Genomic DNA, 22,535 nt, shown 5'->3' on the forward strand with positions numbered 1-22,535 from the left:
CTCTCTGGTAATTTTTCTCAGGGATGCCACTGTGGTCCGTAAAATGGAGCGTAAACTATGGGCAACCTTCATGGATTCTAGAGTTTATTCATCGTTGGTCCGTAATCCACTCGGCAGCGCTAGTTTCGAAAGCGAAATTTAGAAATCGATCGATATGGAGGTTGTTTGATTTGTAGTGTGGGAGGACGGTGATGTCGCGGGTAAGTTATTTTTGAAGTTTGGGAATGCACTAAGTGGTACAGTCATTAAATTGTATCTCTATCACCTAACCGCGGTATTTGTACATGATCGATATAAATTATTAATTGCATTCTCTTCCGTTTAGATAATTATGTCAAATTGCTCTCGTCTTGTTGTAATTAATAGTAAACTTTCGCTCAAAGACGTAAGTATTTTGTGTATTAAGAATTGTTTAATAAGTATGATTCTAACATTAATTGCCTTTCTCTGTAGGATTTTAGGATATGGACCGTCGTAGTAACTATTTTTATTATCAAGACCTCTTGGGCAGTGGTGGATGAAGAAGATGATGCTAATGTCCTACACATAGGTGGAATTTTTCCCATTGGGGGCAAAGGTGGTTGGCAGGGCGGACAGGTGATGTTTTTAGCTACATTGATTGATAATTGGTTTATCACATGTTGATATTTGAGCTGTTATTTCTGTTGAGGGCCTGTGGTCGAGTGATATATTAACATTATTCTGGTTTCTTCTGTTAATGATACTGCATTTTTTATTATTTGAAATGACAATCATTTATTAAAGCAAAGAAATACCTGATCCTTTTAGGCATGTGAGCCTGCTGCCAGCCTCGCATTGGAGGATGTGAATGCTCGGAAGGATCTTTTACCAGGATTCATATTAAAGTTGCATTGGAATGACAGTGAGGTAAATGATGTTATTTTAGTCATAGAACATAATTTATCTATAAATTATTACATAGTTAATGTAGATGCGAAACAGGGAAAAACAGAAATATTAAAAGAAAAAGAAAGATTGAAACATAAGTTCAGTGCTATTACTCAAAATTGTCCTCTTGTGTTATGATAATTTGCTTTGTAAAGTGATGGTTCGCTCTTAAAAAACGCATCAAGATTTTCTATAATAATGCATACAAGCCTAAAGTAAGCTCTAATACCCTGTGCACACTTGTAAATTCTACTCCTGATTTCAGAAAATTATCGTAAATAATGACAAAGTTTTTTCCCTATATAAACTATGCTTGACATGATAATGTGACGAAGGAAAAGGTTTCAGGTACAACTGCTCTCTCCCTATGTTTCCTGACTACTATACCATTTTTTGCAAGTCAGTTGCCCCTGTAAGTTACATAGTTACCAGAAATGTTAATTAATATTGGAGGAGTTATTTTGAAAACAAATTTGTGGCTATCTTATCACTTTTTTCTGACCGGGTTTATATTTATCTAATCTGTTCTGAACCTTAAAAATGCATTCATATAACATGCAGCTTGAAATCTGCTGAGAAAAATTTTAAACCCTTTTTTGTGAAGTCCACATCAAAATCAATTTCAGTATTATTATTATTATTATTATTTTTTTCTAGATCATAAACAGAGTGAGAGTGAGTCATTGATTTTCTGTTTGTAGATTCAGTATTTTATCACTGATCTTTCATGTAGTTTTTGACTGTGGAGTTAGTCTGTTTAACCAATTGTTGGGCTACTTAAACGATCTGTGTTTCAGGTGGATAGCTGTTTATGACCTTTTGTGTAAAAAGGGCAGGTCATAGCCACAAGTAACTGTTGAAAGATTAACTCAGATGCCTTCAGCCACTTAGATGAAGCAACAACAACTAAATCATTGCATAACTAGTATAGAAGAAGAATGTCAGTTTGTTCAGTATTGGCACTGTTATGCCTCATAAAACTAAAATGATCAACCAGTCAGTACAAAACAAATAAATTTCCTAACTTTTGTCCTGTTGATTTACAGGGTGTGGTACAAATTCAGTAAGTGCAGCATAAGTTTTGTAGCATTATAGTGGATTTGAAATAGTGCAAATCGTATATGGAATACCTTCTAGAGGATAGATGTGTTCACTGCGACAGTCAGGGACCCATGCACCATCCCCCAGGATTACATTTTCTTTTATAACCTAGGTTAATTTAGCACATGCTATTATTCATTGCTCAAGTGCGCTGTAGCATTTCCACTGGCTGAGATACAATTGGATATGATGTTATTTCCACCAGTCGAGTGAAATGCATTCCATTACCAACCCACGCACCATAAAAAAATTAAATGCAGTCTGTAACGAAACAATGTACAATACTGAACAAATTATTAATTCGTCATTAGCTGCATGTAATCATTGTCAGCTTTTTGCCACTGTCCCAAATAGAATGCGCTGCTTTCGCCGCATGGAATGCTAGAGGCCTAACAGCGGCTTCGCAGCCCTAACCTGGGGTTTATGCCTCCAGACCCCTTTGCTTGATCATAGTTTTGTCACTAACTCGACCTAACCAAAACCAATCCAGACCAAATGGTTTTGTCACTAGCTGGACCTAACCTATCCAGACCAGTGGTTTTGTCTCAAGCCGGATCTAACCAGTCCAGACCAGTGGCTTAGTCACTAGCTGGCATGATAAAGTAATTGAGCTTTATGCCATTGTCCAACATAGAATGCGCTGCTATCACCGTACCGAATGCTAGAAGCCTAACAGCCGCTTCGCGCCCCAATCCCCCCTGGCTCCCTTTGCTTGATCACAGCCCAATGGCTTTATCACCAGCCGGAATGATAAATTAAGTCAGCTTTTTGCCACTGTCCAACATAGACATGCACTGCTATCGCGTACGGATTGCTAGAGGACTAACAGCTGCTTCGTGGCCCTAACCTGGGGGCTTACACCCCCAGACCCACTTTCCTTGATCATAGTCCAAGCCATTCTGCGAGTTCATAAGTTCAAAAGTAGTGCCACTGCACCTAACAATGTACCACTTGTTTTTAAGGTCAGCAGTTTGCAGCCTTGTGCACCGCATGATTCTGTCCACTGCAAGAAGTCAGCGAGAAAGAAACCAATGACCGTGCATTCACACCTAGATGTCTGCGCTGGAAATCTGCTGCACTAACTGAACTTTTGCCCAGCGTGTCCCACAAAAAACAAAGAAATTTTGTTCAGCACATTTATTTATTTATTTATTTATTTATTTATTTATTTATTTATTTATTTATTTATTTACCTTGTGCTCAGGCGGCTAGGACTATACAATTCACCGGTGGTCCATAACCCGTTAGAGGAGAGATCCTCACTTGGACTATGTGCAAGTAGGGCAGCATCCTGCTTCATGAATTTACCGAGCTCAGAACACTTTAAGCAAGCCTCGGACCTATGGGAGTAATGGAGTCCCACTCCCATTTGACAGGCGAGGGACTCCTTGGAAACAACTTGGCGAACGAAATGGAATTCGATGGGGAGCTATCAATATTAATGGGGCTTATGGAAGAAAGAAGGTAGAACTGGCTGAGTCAGCAAAGAGGATGCATCTGGATGTGCTAGGAGTAAGTGATATTCGGGTAAGGGGAGATAATGAGGAAGAGATAAGAGATTATAAGGTGTACTTGACGGGTGTTAGAAAGGGAAGGGCAGAGTCTGGGGTAGGGCTCTTTATCAGGAATACCATTGCACGCAACATAGTTTCTGTTAGGCACGTAAATGAGCGAATGATGTGGGTAGATTTGTCAGTGGGAGGAATTAAGACAAGAATTGTGTCCGTGTATTCACCATGTGAGGGTGCAGATGAGGATGAAGTTGATAAGTTTTATGAAGCATTGAGTGACATCGTGGTCACGGTCAACAGCAAGGATAGAATAGTGCTAATGGGCGATTTCAATGCGAGAGTTGGGAATAGAACTGATGGATACAAAAGGGTGATTGGTAAATGTGGGGAAGATATGGAAGCTAATGGGAATGGGAAGCGTTTGGTGGACTTCTGTGCTAGTATGGGTTTAGCTGTTACGAATACATTCTTCAAGCATAAGGCTATTCACCGCTACACATGGGAGGCTAGGGGTACCAGATCCATAATAGACTATATCTTAACAGACTTTGAATTCAGGAAATCTGTTAGGAATGTAAGAGTTTTTCGCCGATTTTTCGATGATACAGACCACTATCTGATCTGTAGTGAACTAAGTATCTCTAGGCCTAGGGCAGAGAAAGTGAAATCTGCCTGCAAACGAATAAGGGTAGAAAATCTCCAGGACGAGGAAATTAGACAGAAGTACATGGATATGATTAGTGAGAAGTTTCGAACAGTAGACAGTAAGCAGGTTCAGGATATAGAAAGTGAATGGGTGGCATACAGGGATGCTGTAGTAGAAACAGCAAGGGAATGCCTAGGAACAACTGTGTGTAAAGATGGGAAAATCTTGGTGGAATGATGAAGTGAGAGCAGCCTGTAAACGTAAAAAGAAGGCTTATCAGAAATGGCTCCAAACAAGGGCCGAGGCCGACAGGGATTTGTATGTAGATGAAAGAAACAGAGCGAAACAAATAGTTGTTGAATCCAAAAAGAAGTCATGGGAAGATTTTGGTAATAACCTGGAAAGGCTAGGTCAAGCAGCAGGGAAATCTTTCTGGACAGTAATAAAAAATCTTAGGAAGGGAGGGAAAAAGGAAATGAACAGTGTTTTGAGTAATTCAGGTGAACTCATAATAGACCCCAGGGAATCACTGGAGTGGTGGAGGGAATATTTTGAACATCTTCTCAATGTAAAAGGAAATCATCATGGTGGTGTTGCAAACAGCCAAGCTCATGGGGAGGAGGAAAATGATGTTGGTGAAATTATACTTGAGGAAGTGGAAAGGATAGTAAATAAACTCCATTGTCATAAGGCAGCAGGAATAGATGAAATTAGACCTGAAATGGTGAAGTATAGTGGGAAGGCAGGGATGAAATGGCTTCATAGAGTAGTAAAATTAGCGTGGAGTGTTGGTAAGGTAAATTCAGATTGGACAAAAGCAGTAATTGCACCTATCTACAAGCAAGGAAACAGGAAGGATTGCAACAACTATCGGGGTATCTCATTGATTATTATACCAGGCAAAGTATTCACTGGCATCTTGGAAGGGAGGGTGCGATCAGTCGTTGAGAGGAAGTTGGATGAAAACCAGTGTGGTTTCAGACCACAGAGAGGCCGTCAGGATCACATTTTCAGTATGCGCCAGGTAATTGAAAAATGCTACGAGAGGAATAGGCAGTTGTGTTTATGTTTCGTAGATCTAGAGAAAGCATATGACAGGGTACCGAGGGAAAAGATGTTCGCCATACTGGGGGCTATGGAATTAAAGGTAGATTACTAAAATCAATCAAAGGCATTTATGTTGATAATTGTGCTTCAGTGAGAATTGATGGTAGAATGAGTTCTTGGTTCAGGGTACTTACAGGAGTTAGACAAGGCTGTAATCTTTCACCTTTGCTGTTCATAGTTTACATGGATCATCTGCTGAAAGGTATAAAATGGCAGGGAGGGATTCAGTTAGGTGGCAATGTAGTAAGGTGTTTGGCCTATGCTGACGACTTGGTCTTAATGGCAGATTGTGCTGAAAGCCTGCAGTCTAATATTTTGGAACTTGAAAATAATTGCAATGAGTATGGTATGAAAATTAGTCTTTCAAAGACTAAATTGATGTCAGTAGGTAAGAAATTCAACAGAATTGAATGTCAGATTGGTGATACAAAGCTAGAACAGGTCGATAATTTCAAGTATTTAGGTTGTGTGTTCTCCCAGGATGGTAATATAGTAAGTGAGATTGAATCAAGGTGTAGTAAAGCTAATGCAGTGAGCTCGCAGTTGCGATCAGCAGTATTCTGTAAGAAGGAAGTCAGCATCCAGACGAAACTATCTTTACATCGATCTGTTTTCAGACCAACTTTGCTTTACGGGAGCGAAAGCTGGGTGGACTCAGGATATCTTATTCATAAGTTAGAAGTAACAGACATGAAAGTAGCAAGAATGATTGCTGGTACAAACAGGTGGGAACAATGGCAGGAGGGTACTCGGAATGAGGAGATAAAGGCTAATTTAGGAATGAACTCGATGGATGAAGCTGTACGCATAAACCGGCTTCGGTGGTGGGGTCATGTGAGACGAATGGAGGAGGATAGGTTACCTAGGAGAATAATGGACTCTGTTATGGAGGGTAAGAGAAGTAGAGGGAGACCAAGATGACGATGGTTAGACTCACTTTCTAACGTTTTAAAGATAAGAGGTATAGAACTAAATGAGGCCACAACACTAGTTGCAAATCGAGGATTGTGGCGATGTTTATTAAATTCTCAGAGGCTTGCAGACTGAACGCTGAAAGGCATAACAGTCTATAATGATAATGTATGTATGTATGTTAACTTTTATGGCCTTCATTGGACCACTCTAACCAACTTTATATAAATAATTTTTCAGTTTCCTGTCAACCCAGTACTTCATTTTCTCGGGTGTTATCTTTCTTTCTTCATCGGAAATCACCCTTCCTATTGTCTGTCTGTTGATTCTGGTTTGCTTGTCTGTGAGTTACCTGATTTTGGCGGTTTTGTTTCTAAGGTCTTCCACTGTAATTTGTAGTTCATCCACATCTTCCGTGATTTCTGTAATCTACTTAATATTGCAGTTACTATTCCATAATCTTTCTATTATTCTCCTGATGATCCTGTTCTGTGGTGTCCTGATTGGATGTCCTAAAAATGAAACTCGTTTCATCCTGATTGTGCTCATTACTGGTTCTATTTCCTTGTAGACTGTTTCATTAGAAGCTACTCTCCAGTGTCCATCTTTTTGGTATGATTTGTTGATGCACGTTCTAATGATTCTTCTCTCTACCTTGAGTATTTTGTCTGTTTGTGCATTGTTGGTTGTTTTGAAGATGGTTTCTCTTGCGTATGTTATTTCTGGCTGAGTGACTGTTCTGTAGTAGCCCGCCTGGTGGCCATGATCGTTAAGGCGCTGAAGTCTAAAACGGTCTAACACCGAGGTTAGCCGGTTCGAGTCCCGTTGGTCGAAAAAATTTTCACCATCAGAATGTTGGCCGGCAGGGTAGGGGAGGTGGTGGTATACAATTTCTAATCACTAGATTGCGTGCCAAAAGCCTGGATTAAATTCCAAACCTCTCCGCAGTGCTCATATGGAGTGAGGGCATATGACGCTGTTGATGGTGATTCGTCCGTCGGATGGGGACGTTAAGCCTTGAGCAGACCCCTTGGTGCTATTCGACAGGAGTAGGCTATGTGCCGGCACCGGGTTTCACCCTCTCCCTACTATCATATATCACGTCATTCATTTCATCTCCCATTAACTCCTCTGATGAGGTTGACGTCAGGAAGGGCATCCGGTCATAAAAAACCGCCACGACAAATTCATCACACCTCATACCCGACCCCGTAGGGAAACGGGACAAGGGTTGGACAAACAAGTGACTGTTCTGTAGTGTTTTAATTTTGTTGCTATTAATAATAAGTGAAATGCGCATAAATGTGCAAAGAGTTTAATTGGTTTAATAGTTATTTGTCTTTACTGTACTCATTGATTGATCTTGTTTTTTTGCACTTAAATATGTGGTAGCGATCACACACTTCCTCACATAGAGAGCACACACACATTCGTCGTTCACCTCTTGGAATCGTTTAGTTGCACATAGCTTATGGAAGCCATGGACTGCCATCCTTGTAACTACAAATTGCTGTTCGTAGTTCGCTTCTGTCCATTTTCTCTCCAGCATGGCATCGGTGGCATAGAATTCAAGCTCGATTTGGGCCCGTTTCATTCTTCTCTCTTCAATTATCTTTGCACTTTGTCTTGTGAATGGCAGAACTAGATTGATTCTTAATATAGTATGGCTCTTTACAAAGTTCGTACACTAATCTGGACTTTGTGTTCATAGGTACACCTAATACTCTCTTTAGAAATCTGGCTTTTAGTGTCTCTAGAGCCCTAAGGTATACTTCCTGTGGTAAGGAGGATCTTTGCAGATTAAAGGAAGAATTTTGTTGCTATTGGCAGGCCCTTTTTGTTGTAGGTATTCTTGGTGACATATTGTGCTCTGGTCAGTTTATTTATTCTGTTATGCCGTGTTGGCTTTTCGTTGAGGTTATATGTTATGATTTCTCCCAGATATTTAAATTTATCTACAATTTTGAATTCTTGGTTTCCTATGGCAATTTTGTTTATGAGTGGTGGGTCAGTTAACATGATTACTGTCTTTTCAAAAGATATTCTAAGACTAAATTTCTGTGCTATTTCCTGTAGTGATATAACTTGTTGTCTGGTTTCCTGAATATTGTTGGACAAGAGAGCAAGGCCATCAGCAAATCATAGGCAATTTAAACTTATGTTAACTTTGGGTCTTCCAATTTGTATGTTTTGGGGGTTAATCTTGTACCATTCCCTCATTATATATTCCAAGGCACAGTAGAACAACAGTGGTGACAAGCAATCTCCTTGTCTTAAACCTGTTTTTATGATGAATGGCTCAGAGAATTCCCCTCTGAACTTGAATTTTGGTTTAGTTTTGGTTAAGGTGAGTTCTGTCAATTTGATTGGTTAAGGTGAGTTCTATCAATTTGATTAATTTTGAATGGAGCCCAAAATTTCTTAAGATTTTTAACATTGATGGTCTATGGATACAGTTGTAAGCTTTGTTAAAGTCCACAAAGGTTATTGCAAGAGGTTTGTTTTGCTTCTTTTAATATGCTATGGCTAATTTAAAGTTTGAAGATGAGGGTACTCCTGTGACTGTGCAAAAATCAAGGTCAGTGAAGAAAAGGATGATTGCAGTATTCTTCACTAAATGGGGCATCCTAACTCAGGTTGTGCTAGAAACACAAAGGACAGTTACTGCAAAGTGGTACAGTGAGACTTGTCTGCCTCAGGTCATCCAGGCTCTTAAGTAGCTCCGTCCAAGGTCACGGCTCAACACTTGGCTCTTGCATCATGACAGTGCTCTAGCACATCGTGCTAATGTAACAATGGATTTTCTTGCCAGATTAGGGTTGACTGAGCTTGATCACCCTCCATACAGTCCTGATCTTGCCCCATGTGACTTCGAACTCTTCCCAGAAGTGAAGATGAAGCTGTAAGGATGGCGTTTTGCATCCGACGAGGAGCTTCTGGCAGCATGGGATCAAGAGTGTGAAAATGTAACCGAAGAAAAGTGGCAGAGTTGATTCAGTGACTGGTTTCGATGTATGGAGAAGTGTATTGAGTGTGGTGGAAATTATTTTGAAAAAGTCTAAAGCATTCACTCACATTGCGAAACTTTCCTAGTGCCTTTGTATTTATCTTTGCCTTGACAGTTTTTTTTTTTAGACAGAATTCAATGCATACTTGTTTTATTTTCAGGGTATTTCATTTCATTGTTATGGCATTTATTTTGTAAATGTAAAATGCGAGCGCATTTTATGTGGGCCGGTATGTTGCTGCACATATCGCATTAACAGTTATAACTAAGTAATTATATTGCCGGCCCCGTGGTGTAGGGGTAGCGTGCCTGCCTCTTACCCGGAGGTTCCGGATTTGATTCCTGGCCAGGTCAGGGATTTTTACCTGGACCTGAGGGCTGGTTCGAGATCCACTCGCCCTACGTGATTAGAATTGAGGAGCTATCTGACGGTAAGATAGCGGCCCCAGTACAGAAAGCCAAGAATAACGGCTTAGAGGATTCGTCGTGATGACCACACAACACCTCGTAATCTGCAGGCCTTTGGGCTGAGCAGCAGTCGCTTGGTAGGCCAAGGGCCTTCAAGGGCTGTAGTGCCATGGGGTTTTGGTTTGGTAATTTTAAAGTTATGATTTGTTCTTTTTTTCTCTCACTCCCATATTCAAATGAAATGTTGAAATGTTCAAAATGCTTTCCATGGGCTGCTTTACAATGATATATTCATTCATTCATTCATTTAGCTTCCATAGACTGTACAATTACATATTTTGAAATATGCCAACAGTATAGGAGTTGTCAAGTGATTTCCTAATACTAACAATAATATATGCACAACAATGAACATTTTGAAAAAGAAGAACAGAAACACCACATACCTCAATGTTAGGACAGCACATCTTAATTTTTTTAATAATATTAATAACCAATATTTACAAGACAAAATAAAAATATATTGGTGTGGTGTTAATAATGTGAACATAGTCAATGTGACATTAACATATTTTTAAGGCTATATACTAGATTACAAGTTAATAAGTAGTAGCATCATTACCAGCACTTCATCATGTATTCTTCTGTACTGTAGAAGCAGCTACTCAGCAGGAGATTTTTTAAAGCTGTGGTAAATGAACTGACGGGACTAATATCTTTAATCGTATTTGGAAGCTTATTATACAATCTGATTCCAACAGAGTCTACATGTCTCAAGGCAATGGTTTTACTCTTGTGTTTGATAAAAATATTATTTCTTGTTCGCGTCTGGTAATTGTGATTGTCAAAATTCTTTCTGAAGTGATCAATATTTTTTTTCACGTGTAGAATGCATTGCATGATGTATATACTTGGTACTGGGAGTATCCTTAGTCTCTTAAATAATGGTCTGCAATGATCTAATCTGTTACGTCTCAATATAATTCTGATAGCTCGTTTCTGTATTTGAAAAATAACATCAAGATTTGATTTGTAACAGCCCCAGAGACCAATAGCATAAGTGATGACTGAATGGAAATATCCAAAATATGCCATTCTAACATATTCTTCACTACAACTATTAGACAAAATCCTTAAGGCAAAACAAACAGAACTCAGAGACTTCCCTATTTTTTTTAATATGACAATCCCATCTTAATTTTTCATCTATATGGACACCTAAAAATTTTGTGGTCAACGTATTTTCAATTGCATTTGCATTTAATATAAGGTTGTGTTTTTTTGCAGTTTTGTCATGGTAGTTAGATGCCTTGAATTCCATGTATTGGGTCTTTTTAAAGTTCAATGTTAATTTGTTTTACCTGAACCATGATTCTAACCTAGACAGGACTGTATTTGCTGTAGTTTCTATAGACGTAGGGTCAGGATTATTAATAATTATGTTTGTATCATCAGCATACAGAACTGCTGTTTCTACTTGATTATTGTGAGGAAGATCATTCACATAGATCAAGAAAAGAACAGGCCCCAAAATACTACCCTGCGGAATACCTAAGTCTATGCTTTTTGCCTGAGAGTGATATGTCTCATTATGCCCTTTACTGTTACAATGTGTAATTTCAACAAACTGGGATCGTTTATTCAGGTATGATCTAAACCAGTCATTAACAATTCCTCTAACTCCAATCTGATATAATTTGTGCAACAATATTTCATGATCAACAGTATCAAATGCCTTTGAAAGGTCAAGAAATAGTCCTATCACAGTTTCATCATTGTCGAGAGCATTTACGACCAACTGTGTAAAATGTGATAAAGCAGACAAAGTACTTCTGCCAGCTCTGAACCCATGTTGTGCATTATTTAACAAGTTATATTTGATTAAAAATTTAGTAAGCCGATCTTTCATAGCACATTCAAATATTTTTGAAATAACAGTAAGTATTGATATTGGTCTGTAGTTATGTAAATCGTGTAAGTTTCCACTTTTAAAGACTGGGATAACTTTAGCTATTTTTAGGAGATTAGGAAACTGACCACTAGAAAATGATTCATTGATGAGATAAGTTGAAAGCTGTTCCAGATAGGGAGCACATTTTTTAATGAGTTTTGTGGGAACTTCATCTACACCTGTGGAAGTTTTGTTCTTCAAAGACTGTATGATTTTAAAAACTTCCAGTTCTGTTACTGGAGTTAACTGCATAGAGTTTTGCACAAAGGTTGGGAGTTCTGGTAATACATCTGATTTATTTGCATTTTCAAGTTTGTATGGTAGGGATAGAAAGAAATCATTTATATAATTAGCCAAATGATGAGGGTCATTCATTTGTATTCCCTTATCATTTTTTATGGCAGCAACTTTATTTCCAACTGCATGTCTGTTGGTTTCTCCCTTGATTACCTTCCATATGGTTCGTGATTTATTGCACGACTCTTTAACTTTCCTGTTATTGTGCATTATCTTAGCCATCCTAAGAACTCTTCGATAGACTGATTTGTAGTTTTTAACATACTTACAAAAAACCTGGTCACAACTCTGCTGTGCTAATCTACCTAGTAATTTACATTTTTGACTTGAGATCCGTATACTCTTCGTGATCCATGGCTTTTTTGAAGATTCATTAATTACTGCAAGTTTTTTTGGAAAATGTAATTCAAATTCCATTAAAAAAATGCTTAAAAAGGTTCTATACTTTTGGTCAATGCTATGACCGAATGTTATTGGAGTCCAGGTCTGAAGTTTAAGGCTTTCATTGAAACTGCCACATGCAGCTGCAGAGAAAAGACGAGTTAATTGTGCTTGCTTTATTTTGGTTGAATGCTTGCTAGCATTCTCAAATTCTAGTTGTAAAATTTGAGCATGATGATCTGATAATCCAAAATTTATATTGGATGCTTGCATTTTAGAACAATGGAAATTAATACAAATGTTGTCTATCGTTGTAGCTGAGGTGGCAGTTACCCGAGTGGGTGTAAAAATTAAGTGTTTTAGATTACAGCTTTGAAGAACATGCAGTAGTTGTGATGTTGATGGAAGGTTTTCTTCAGCAAAATCTATGTTAAAATCACCACAAAGTATTACTTCTGCGCTGCTATTCCTACCGAAAATGTTATGAAGGACTTGATCTAATTTTTCTAAGAAAATCTCCACATCAGCATCCGGTGAACATTACACGGTTAACAGAATTACCCTTTTACCATAGGGAAGCTTAAATTCCACTAAAATTAGTTCAAAATCTAATTCAGAATTATGCACTTCAAGATCCTTCCTTTCTTTACATTCAATTCCTGACTTAGCAAAAATACAAACTCCCCCATGCTCTTTATTAACCCGACTGTAATTACTTGCCAGATAATAACCTTCAATATTAATGAGTTCAAGTTCATCATTATTACACCAATGTTCATCCAAACAGATAAACATAACATCCTGTATTGAACTTAAAATTACTTGTAATTCTAAAATTTTATTTTTAAGACATTGAATGTTCTGATGAAATATTTTGAACCGCCTATTCCTACCCTCCAAGTCATTACCGATATTTAATTCTGGACCCACATTTTCGATTGAAATGTTATTGGGTCCAGAATCTAACACACGTTTCCCGGACTAGGTAGTTCTAGGACAGTCTTTTCGTGATCTTTACTTGTAATGATGTTACTTATTAACTTGCTTACATATTGCTTCCCAAGTCCATTCAAGTGCATGCCATGCCTCGTATGAGATGTTCGGTTTAATTTACTAATGTCTAACAGTGTAACATTTTTGAAATGACTACATATTTGCCTGAATTTCTCATTTGTGTCCTTGACAGCTTTATTCACAATTGACCAGTCTGTTAAATCATGTCTATGGGGTACGTTTGTCACTATCACATTTGTATGGGTCAGCTTACCTAGAGTCCTTTTCAGAATACTTGCAGCCTGATGGCCTTCATTTCTTGCTACGTCGTTGGTTCCACCGACAATAACTATGACGTCGTTTGACGAGAGTTTATCAGCATTTCTCAAGAGGGGTTTCACTACTTCTGAAAAGATGTTGTAAACAACTTGCAGTGGCATTCTGCATAGTTTCAAGCAGAATATTGTTCCAAGCTTCTGTTAACATATTTTTTAAGCAGTCATTGTCTGTGATTCCTGTTCTCTGTACTTGGAATTTGGTGTAACAGTAGACCCGCATGAACGACCTGCATAAGCAGAAACCTATCAGGAAGAAGAAGAAGCCCAGCAAATGCAAAAATCCATTATTTTAAGATCTGGACTTTTTTTACGGCCAGTTGTTAGATTCAATAAAGTCATTATTATTGGCCTGAGTCATGCCACAGTATCTCTGGCTGTATGAGCCTTTGCTCTGTTGCCATATCCATTCATCTTGGTCCATTACTCTGTTATGCCATGGAATATTTGGGTACACATTTCATCTCTATATACAACCTGTTTTACTGTTTTGTTTATTTTTCTTTTCTTGTCTCCTGTACCTTGTTAGATGTTCTTGTCCTGCTGTGTTGCCTTCAATAAACAGCAACTCTTGATTTGCCATGGCAGGAGACTGCATTGTAGCACATGTTTGATGGCTGTTACTTATCATTTTTCACCAGCTGATCATTCTCTGAAAAGTTTGTTTTACACTGAACAGCATGATAAATGCAATCATTTTGCCAATTTAAAATTATACGAAGACTGAAACTCGCTTCATCAGAAAACCATATTTGTTTCCACTTATCGTGTCCTTTGAAATGTACCAGACTCTCGCATTTTTTTACTCATGCTATCTGATGTGCTTCAATAAGAAGATTGCATTTTATTCTCCTACAACACCTCAACCCTGATTCTTTAACACTGTGAGACACTGAACACTTTTATAAGGTTAGTTCTCAGCAAATTTCACGCCGACTGGAATGTCATCTGTTTTGTCTTTGTGGTATCGCAGCAAGGTTCAATAGAGCCAATGTGGTAGGCGTATGAATTTGGTGATGCCAGATCCATGCTTACAAACTTTTGCAGCAGGTGATCCTTCATTTTTACGTACAGCCACAATATTGGAAAACTGATTTTTTACTTATTGAACTAAAGAACTCTGTCAAAATACCTTTGCACTTGTTAGTTTCCATGTTGGTGGTTCTTTTTTGAAAAGAATAATCATCTCGCGTTGGAAATTTAACTGAGCCATCCTGGAATTAAAAGAGGATGTTTACACATTCAAACTACAAATGATCTTCACAGTCAAACACTAAAAACATAACACACATAAAATATGTTTCATTTCCTGTTTTTTTGGGGTACCTTGTAGTTTCCATAGAATGCCTCTGATGCAGTCCTTGTAAATAGCTAATGAATGATAAATATTCTTATACTTTGACAATCGTAAATCATTATCTTCTTCAACTGTTATCTGACTTTTTGTTGGTTTGGGTAATAGATTAACAAATTTAATTTCTACCCATAAAACCCCATCAGCGCAGCTCAAGCCATCCCGCAGCAGACCTGAAAGATCCAGACTTGGGACTTTCTTTTTAAATCTTGTTACACTGTAATTATAATACCAATATAAATGGTCCGTTATTGGACATTATAAATTTTCCAGCTAGCTCATTCTTGGTTGCCAGCGTTTCGCCCTCGTGTGCTAGGGTGGGCTTATCAGTTGGTACCTAGCACACCTACCAATACGCTGGCTAGTGCATACCGTGGAGGCCACTGCGTAGGCTAACTGGAGCCACCGGCAGTGCCAATGCACTAAGAGACTTTGTCTCATCACTAAAAATTGATGCCTGCTTGGCCATCAGATGATATAGATGTTGATTCCCATAGGGAATCTGAAATATTTGTCCTGAATGAGCAAATTTATAATACCAATATAAATGGTCCGTTATTGGACATTATAAATTTTCCAGCTAGCTCATTCTTGGTTGCCAGCGTTTCGCCCTCGTGTGCTAGGGTGGGCTCATCAGTTGGTACCTAGCACACCTACCAATACGCTGGCTAGTGCATACCGTGGAGGCCACTGCGTAGGCTAACTGGAGCCACCGGCAGTGCCAATGCACTAAGAGACTTTGTCTCATCACTAAAAATTGATGCCTGCTTGGCCATCAGATGATATAGATGTTGATTCCCATAGGGAATCTGAAATATTTGTCCTGAATGAGCAAATTTATAATACCAATATAAATGGTCCGTTATTGGACATTATAAATTTTCCAGCTAGCTCATTCTTGGTTGCCAGCGTTTCGCCCTCGTGTGCTAGGGTGGGCTCATCAGTTGGTACCTAGCACACCTACCAATACGCTGGCTAGTGCATACCGTGGAGGCCACTGCGTAGGCTAACTGGAGCCACCGGCAGTGCCACTGCACTAAGAGACTTTGTCTCATCACTAAAAATTGATGCCTGCTTGGCCATCAGATGATATAGATGTTGATTCCCATAGGGAATCTGAAATATTTGTCCTGAATGAGCAAATTTATAATATCAATATAAATGGTCCGTTATTGGACATTATAAATTTTCCAGCTAGCTCATTCTTGGTTGCCAGTGTTTCGCCCTCGTGTGCTAGGGTGGGCTCATCAGTTGGTACCTAGCACACCTACCAATACGCTGGCTAGTGCATACCGTGGAGGCCACTGCGTAGGCTAACTGGAGCTGGAAAATTTATAATGTCCAATAACGGACCATTTATATTGGTATTATAAATTTGCTCATTCAGGACAAGTATTTCAGATTCCCTATGGGAATCAACATCTATATCATCTGATGGCCAAGCAGGCATCAATTTTTAGTGATGAGACAAAGTCTCTTAGTGCATTGGCACTGCCGGTGGCTCCAGTTAGCCTACGCAGTGGCCTCCACGGTATGCACTAGCCAGCGTATTGGTAGGTGTGCTAGGTACCAACTGATGAGCCCACCCTAGCACACGAGGGCGAAACGCTGGCAACCAAGAATGAGCTAGCTGGAAAATTTATAATGTCCAATAACGGACCATTTATATTGGTATTATAAATTTGCTCATTCAGGACAAATATTCAGATTCCCTATGGGAATCAACATCTATATCATCTGATGGCCAAGCAGGCATCAATTTTTAGTGATGAGACAAAGTCTCTTAGTGCATTGGCACTGCCGGTGGCTCCAGTTAGCCTACGCAGTGGCCTCCACGGTATGCACTAGCCAGCGTATTGGTAGGTGTGCTAGGTACCAACTGATGAGCCCACCCTAGCACACGAGGGCGAAACGCTGGCAACCAAGAATGAGCTAGCTGGAAAATTTATAATGTCCAATAACGGACCATTTATATTGGTATTATAAATTTGCTCATTCATGACAAATATTTCAAATTCCCTATGGGAATCAACATCTATATCACACTGTAATTCACGACTCGGGGCTCCGAAGACTACTGAGCTCCACGTTCTAAGGGGACTTAAGATCTAGGAGGAGAATTTTTTAGGGGCGAAATGGCACTCTGCCCCCTAAGATCATTTTTGGTGGCGATAGTGGGGAGAGAAAATGCCTTGCCCACCCTAAGTCGGCGCCACTGCTCTATACCCTTGTCACCACCACTGCTTTTTTCCTTGCCTTTGACTGTTTTTACTCCATTTTCCTATTACTTCCCACCAAACATTTATCTGTTCACTTTTGCCACATATCTTTATTTATTTTTTCTGATATTGTCCCAATGAGCTGTTAGCTCGAGGAAGGGATTGTCCTTTACTATTTTGGCTTTACAATTCGTGGTAAAAATGTTTAATATTCTTAATATAATATACATTGATCACAACAAGGTTGGCAGTACCCTGGAGATAATTAACAATCATATTTAACTGTGGCAATAATAATTAATACATTTCTATATATTTAAAAAATAATAATTAAAAACAAACTTCTTAAATAGTGAAAATTTATTAATACCCCTTAACTTAATTGGCAGTTTGTTATATGAGGTTGTGGCAGGATATGCTCTGCAGAAAACCTATTTTCTGAGGATTGAATTTCCTTTTCATTTCTTTATCCCATCTGGTACAGTAACAAATCAGAGAGGTATTAACACACTCCAAACAGTCTTTCTTCCTAAACCATGTTTTCACTCTACTCTTACTGTCTTTGTAGAATGCCTGGATAATTTGTACTATTTTTTTTCTGTGACTCCTTTACTTTTCAATGTTGTCCAAATTCTTTGTCTAGGTACAATACTACAAGGTGATTTAAACTGGCTAATTTTCAAAACAACCCCATTTCCGTCCGACCTTCTTGGGGACCTTGAAGAAAAATAAAAAAGAGATACGACCCAAATTCCTCCAGAACGTATCATGTGCAGTTGGTTCTAGTATGTTTGGATTTCAGAATTATAAAAGCCACTAAGAATAAGAAGGCTGTACTTTTATTGTCTTCAATGCATGACACTAATGAGCTGGACCATGACACAAACAAACAGGAAGAAGTAACAATTAAAATGGGTCTATAATAGACTAGACGTTACTCACAGGAAGTTGATGTCCAAGTCATAGTAATGTGCCAATTAAATTGTAAGACTTGGCTAAAAATTCCCGTTTTTTTCTAACACTGCTGGTCGTAAGTTATTTATCAAAGTATAATGTTAATTTGAAGATTAATGAATTAGAAGATTAAACTTGCAATATATTCTCGTTAGATGAGAATTATACCATTATTAAAAAAATGGAACATTGGAGGTTTGTAATCTGTTGTATGCGTCATACTTGTAGTTTTCACCAATCTCCAACTGATTTGAGTCGGCCAATTTTTACTGATCTGTTTATTGTTTAAAGCGTGATTAAAAGAGACACGAATATTTGTTACTTAGTTGTTGGTGTGCTGTCTACTGCAACGTTATGGATGAATGGGTGCCTAGGCACTAAAGCGTGACATAATTATTTTATTTTTATTTTTTGCTTGATTTTTTAACGTTGCACTAATACATGAAAGGTTTTCTACGATGGAAGGATGGGAAAGAACTAGGATTGGGAAGATAGCAGTTGTGCCCTTAATTAACCTCCAGGCGCTCGCTCCTATAAATGTCTCATACGTGCTCGCGCTGTAGCAACTGGACCGCTCAAGGAAAGTTGAGGTTTTTTCTGTATTATACATTTCATTATCGTGTAAATTGGGTAATTTAAAAAAAGACATGTATTAGACAGATATGACAAATATATAATTATTGAACAAGAAATAAGAAAAGAGAAAAAAAGAAAACACAAGAATAAATAGTCCGAAGTACAAAGATATAAACCTGATTAAGTTTCAGAAGAAACTATTGAAATGAAACAATTTCTAGCAAATGAACATTAACACAGCACTGAAACGTCTCATTCCTAACTGACAATAATATCAAAAAGAAACTATGGTTCCTGATTCTTTTTTTTATCAGATTCTTCCTCGGCATTACTGTTGCACTTCTCACACGTAACACGGTGTTGGCTGTGAATTTTGCACACGTATTTCAGGCATGTACCACATGTGACTATGGTCTTATTGTTTTTGTGGCTTCCACATATGTAACAACATTTTTTGCTGGGAACTGGAATTTGAGGATTCGAATCATCCCTGAATTTTGACAGAAAAGCAAATTTCCTTAGGAAGACTAGATATTTTTGCCCTGTTCTTTAAGTTATCCTCTATCAGGCTCATAGCTAATTTGTAGGTGTATTCCCTTCTCCGACAGGATTCTTGTGGGCAATTTTCAAGAAAAATCTTGTAGGAATTGATGGCTGCGATTACAGGTTCCTGGAAGAAGAGTGCCATTGGCCATCTTCTAGTTTTTCTAGATGTGGAATGTTGCACAAAGCAGGTTGACACTGTCAACACCTCCTTTTGTTCAATTGTAGTCAGTGATCTGCAAGGGTTTGTTTGTGTCATGGTCCAGCTCATTAGTGTCGTGCATTGAAAATAAAAGTACAGCCTTCTTATTCTTGGTGGCTTTTATAATACTGAAATCCAAACATACTAGAACCAACTGCACATGATATGTTCTTCAGGAATTTGGGTCGTATCTCTTTTCTATTTTTCTTCAAGGTCCCCAAGAAGGTCAGTCCGTTTTGCGAAAGGTGTTCGGCCAAAGGATAGCTGCAGAAATAGTTATCCGGGGTCACATTTCTGTTCGATCTTTTAATTGGCTCAGTCAATCTGTCGACAACATCGAAAGGTTTGTTTGAAAAGATGTATGGCCCTACAGTCTGTTTCCCACAGTATATCTCCAGATTATACGCATAAAATGTTCGGCTATCACACATTGCGTACAATTTCATGCCGTATTTAGCTGTTTTTTTCAGCATATGTTGTATGAAACTACAATGGCCATGGAACACAACCAACATCTCATCAATTGTCACAAACTCACCAACTGTGTAGCTCCATTGGCAATTGGAAACAAAATTAGAATGAAATTCTCGTATAGCTGTCAATTTATTATTCTGTTGGCATTACGCTCTAGTGGTGACATCGTCAAATCGGAGGGACCTCAGCAAGAAACGGAAAAGGTTTTCACTGAAATTAGCCCGAAGAATAGTCATACCTGTTCCATCAGAGCTAAAGTATTCTAGGCTATTAGTACGGTTCCCTTTCTTGACAGCAATCGAAAAAAGAGCACCAAAAAGTTCCAGCACTTCTGCAGGAGACATCACTCTGTAATCTTTTTCCCGATTTGGATGTCTTTCAGATTGTTTTTTAGTTATAAAAAATATTGGTGTACTTTACAATGTCACCAATCAAGTCAGGTGTCATAATTTGCATAAAGCAATCAGTGGGCATACGAGCTTGTCGAGAGAGTCCCTTTAGGCCCATAATATTTTCACTATGTTTTTTGATCGCGTTCTGGCATTAGTATTAGTAACAACTTCACTACACCTTGGAGTTTCTTCATCCTTGCCTATATAGAACCTCATATTACTATCTTCCGTGTCTTGACTTGCTTCTCCATTGGTTTCCACAGAAAGATAAGAACAGCTACTGCGGATGTCTTCTTTGACTGCTTCTGGTTCATAATCATTGTCATGAGGATAATCCGATATCTCCTCTTCCACCCTCTTCTTCTGACAAATCATGGAGAACCCACAAAATTTCATCTGGATGAAAAAAATGAAGCAACGCTATTCGTTTGAAACTAGGCTATATGTTAAATTCATTCAAACTTACCTATCCTAACCCCCACCCCCACCCCCTCTCCCTGCCTCGCCATTAATGTACTAGTTCAACAATGATAAAGGTGTTTTAATTTATTCCACCTATTCAATACTTATATTTTCACGTATAGTTGTTACATAATTAAATTCTTAGTTACATGGGACATGTTTCACCCTCAATTAAGGGCATCTTCAGCCTAAATACAATAATAAAAAATACAACTAAATTAAAAGTGGAAGTTAAATACAATCATCAAAAATACAACTAAAATAAAAAGTGGAAGTTAAAAGTTTAGTCTGTTATTAAAATTAGGAACAATAAAATTGTGAAAAATGATAAAATAAAAAGATGCTAATGGAAAACTGTCTTATGATTAAACTATAATCTTGTCGGAGACTAAAACTTCTATTAAAATTCTAATTAAAACAGTTCATATAAAATATTGGAAAATCAAAGTGGTAGTAATAAAAAGCCAACGACATGAGGGCGTGTACACAAGCATAAACTTGATTGTCATGAATACAATCTTTTCAAGGCCGCTGATGAAATTCGTAGTAAGTAAGGCAGAAGCGTCTATTGAAAAATTGTAAGAGGCCGTTAGCACCGGTAGGTAATAAAATGGCTGAATCCTTGCCAGAAAATGTCAACAGATGCAGAAATAAGTTTTATGTAAGTGGAAGTTGTTATTTGTTAACTACTGTTGAGTTGGTTGCTGCCCGTCTGTTGGCTCTAAGCTCTGCATCTGTTGACATTTTCTGGCAAGGATTCAGCCATTTTATTACCTACCGGTGCTAACGGCCTCTTACAATTTTTCAATAGACGCTTCTGCCTTACTTACTACGAATTTCATCAGCGGCCTTGAAAAGATTGTATTCATGACAATCAAGTTTATGCTTGTGTACACGCCCTCATGTCGTTGGCTTTTTATTACTACCACTTTGATTTTCCAATATTTTATATGAACTGTTTTAATTAGAATTTTAATAGAAGTTTTAGTCTCCGACAAGATTATAGTTTAATCATAAGACAGTTTTCCATTAGCATCTTTTTATTTTATCATTTTTCACAATTTTATTGTTCCTAATTTTAATAACAGACTAAACTTTTAACTTCCACTTTTTATTTTAGTTGTATTTTTGATGATTGTATTTAACTTCCACTTTTAATTTAGTGGTATTTTTTATTATTGTATTTAGGCTGAAGATGCCCTTAATTGAGGGCGAAACATGTCCCATGTAACTAAGAATTTAATTATGTAACAACTATACGTGAAAATATAAGTATTGAATAGGTGGAATAAATTAAAACACCTTTATCATTGTTGAACTGTTAAATTTTCAATACGGACCTATAATGAGGTTTATAACATGTAATAATAATTAATGTACTATCCATCTAAACAGTAAACTCTGCACAAAAGTCCTGAGGAAAAAGGAATTAGTAAGCAAAGATATGTACTTATGGTTCATGGTGTGGGTTACTGTAGTCACGTCCTAGTTCGTGAACCATGGGCAATGGCTGAGTGGCCTAGTAAGTGGTCCTGAGAGTCGGGATACCAGCTGCTATGGAATGGGAGTGGGCATCTCGGACATATTCTGAGTCGTGGCCCTCCTTGTGCTCAGTCGGCTAGGACTATACAATTCACCAGTGGTCCATAACCCGTTAGAGGAGAGATCCTCAGTTGGACTATGTGCAAGTAGGGTAGCATTTTAGAGGAGAGATCCTCACTAGGCCTATGTGCAAGTAGGGTAGCATCCTGCTTCATGAATTTACCGAGCTCAGAACATTTTAAGCAAGCCTCGGACCTAT

At 38.2% G+C, this 22,535-nt stretch overlaps 1 protein-coding gene across 1 annotated transcript in view; it reads left to right on the top strand.

Annotated features, from left to right (window-relative positions):
- The first annotated feature begins 269 nt into the window (after nt 1-269).
- GABA-B-R1 (gamma-aminobutyric acid type B receptor subunit 1) overlaps nt 270-22,535 on the top strand; it is a 297,561-nt gene continuing 275,295 nt past the window's right edge. Inside the window, exons 1-3 of the mRNA XM_068225678.1 lie at nt 270-385; nt 454-597; nt 790-888. Of these exons, the coding sequence (XP_068081779.1) occupies nt 332-385; nt 454-597; nt 790-888 (297 nt within the window). The 5' untranslated portion in view covers nt 270-331. The remainder of the gene's footprint in view (nt 386-453; nt 598-789; nt 889-22,535) is intronic.

Source organism: Anabrus simplex, chromosome 1 (genome assembly GCF_040414725.1).
Source record: "Anabrus simplex isolate iqAnaSimp1 chromosome 1, ASM4041472v1, whole genome shotgun sequence".
NCBI classification, from domain to species: Eukaryota; Metazoa; Arthropoda; class Insecta; order Orthoptera; family Tettigoniidae; genus Anabrus; species Anabrus simplex.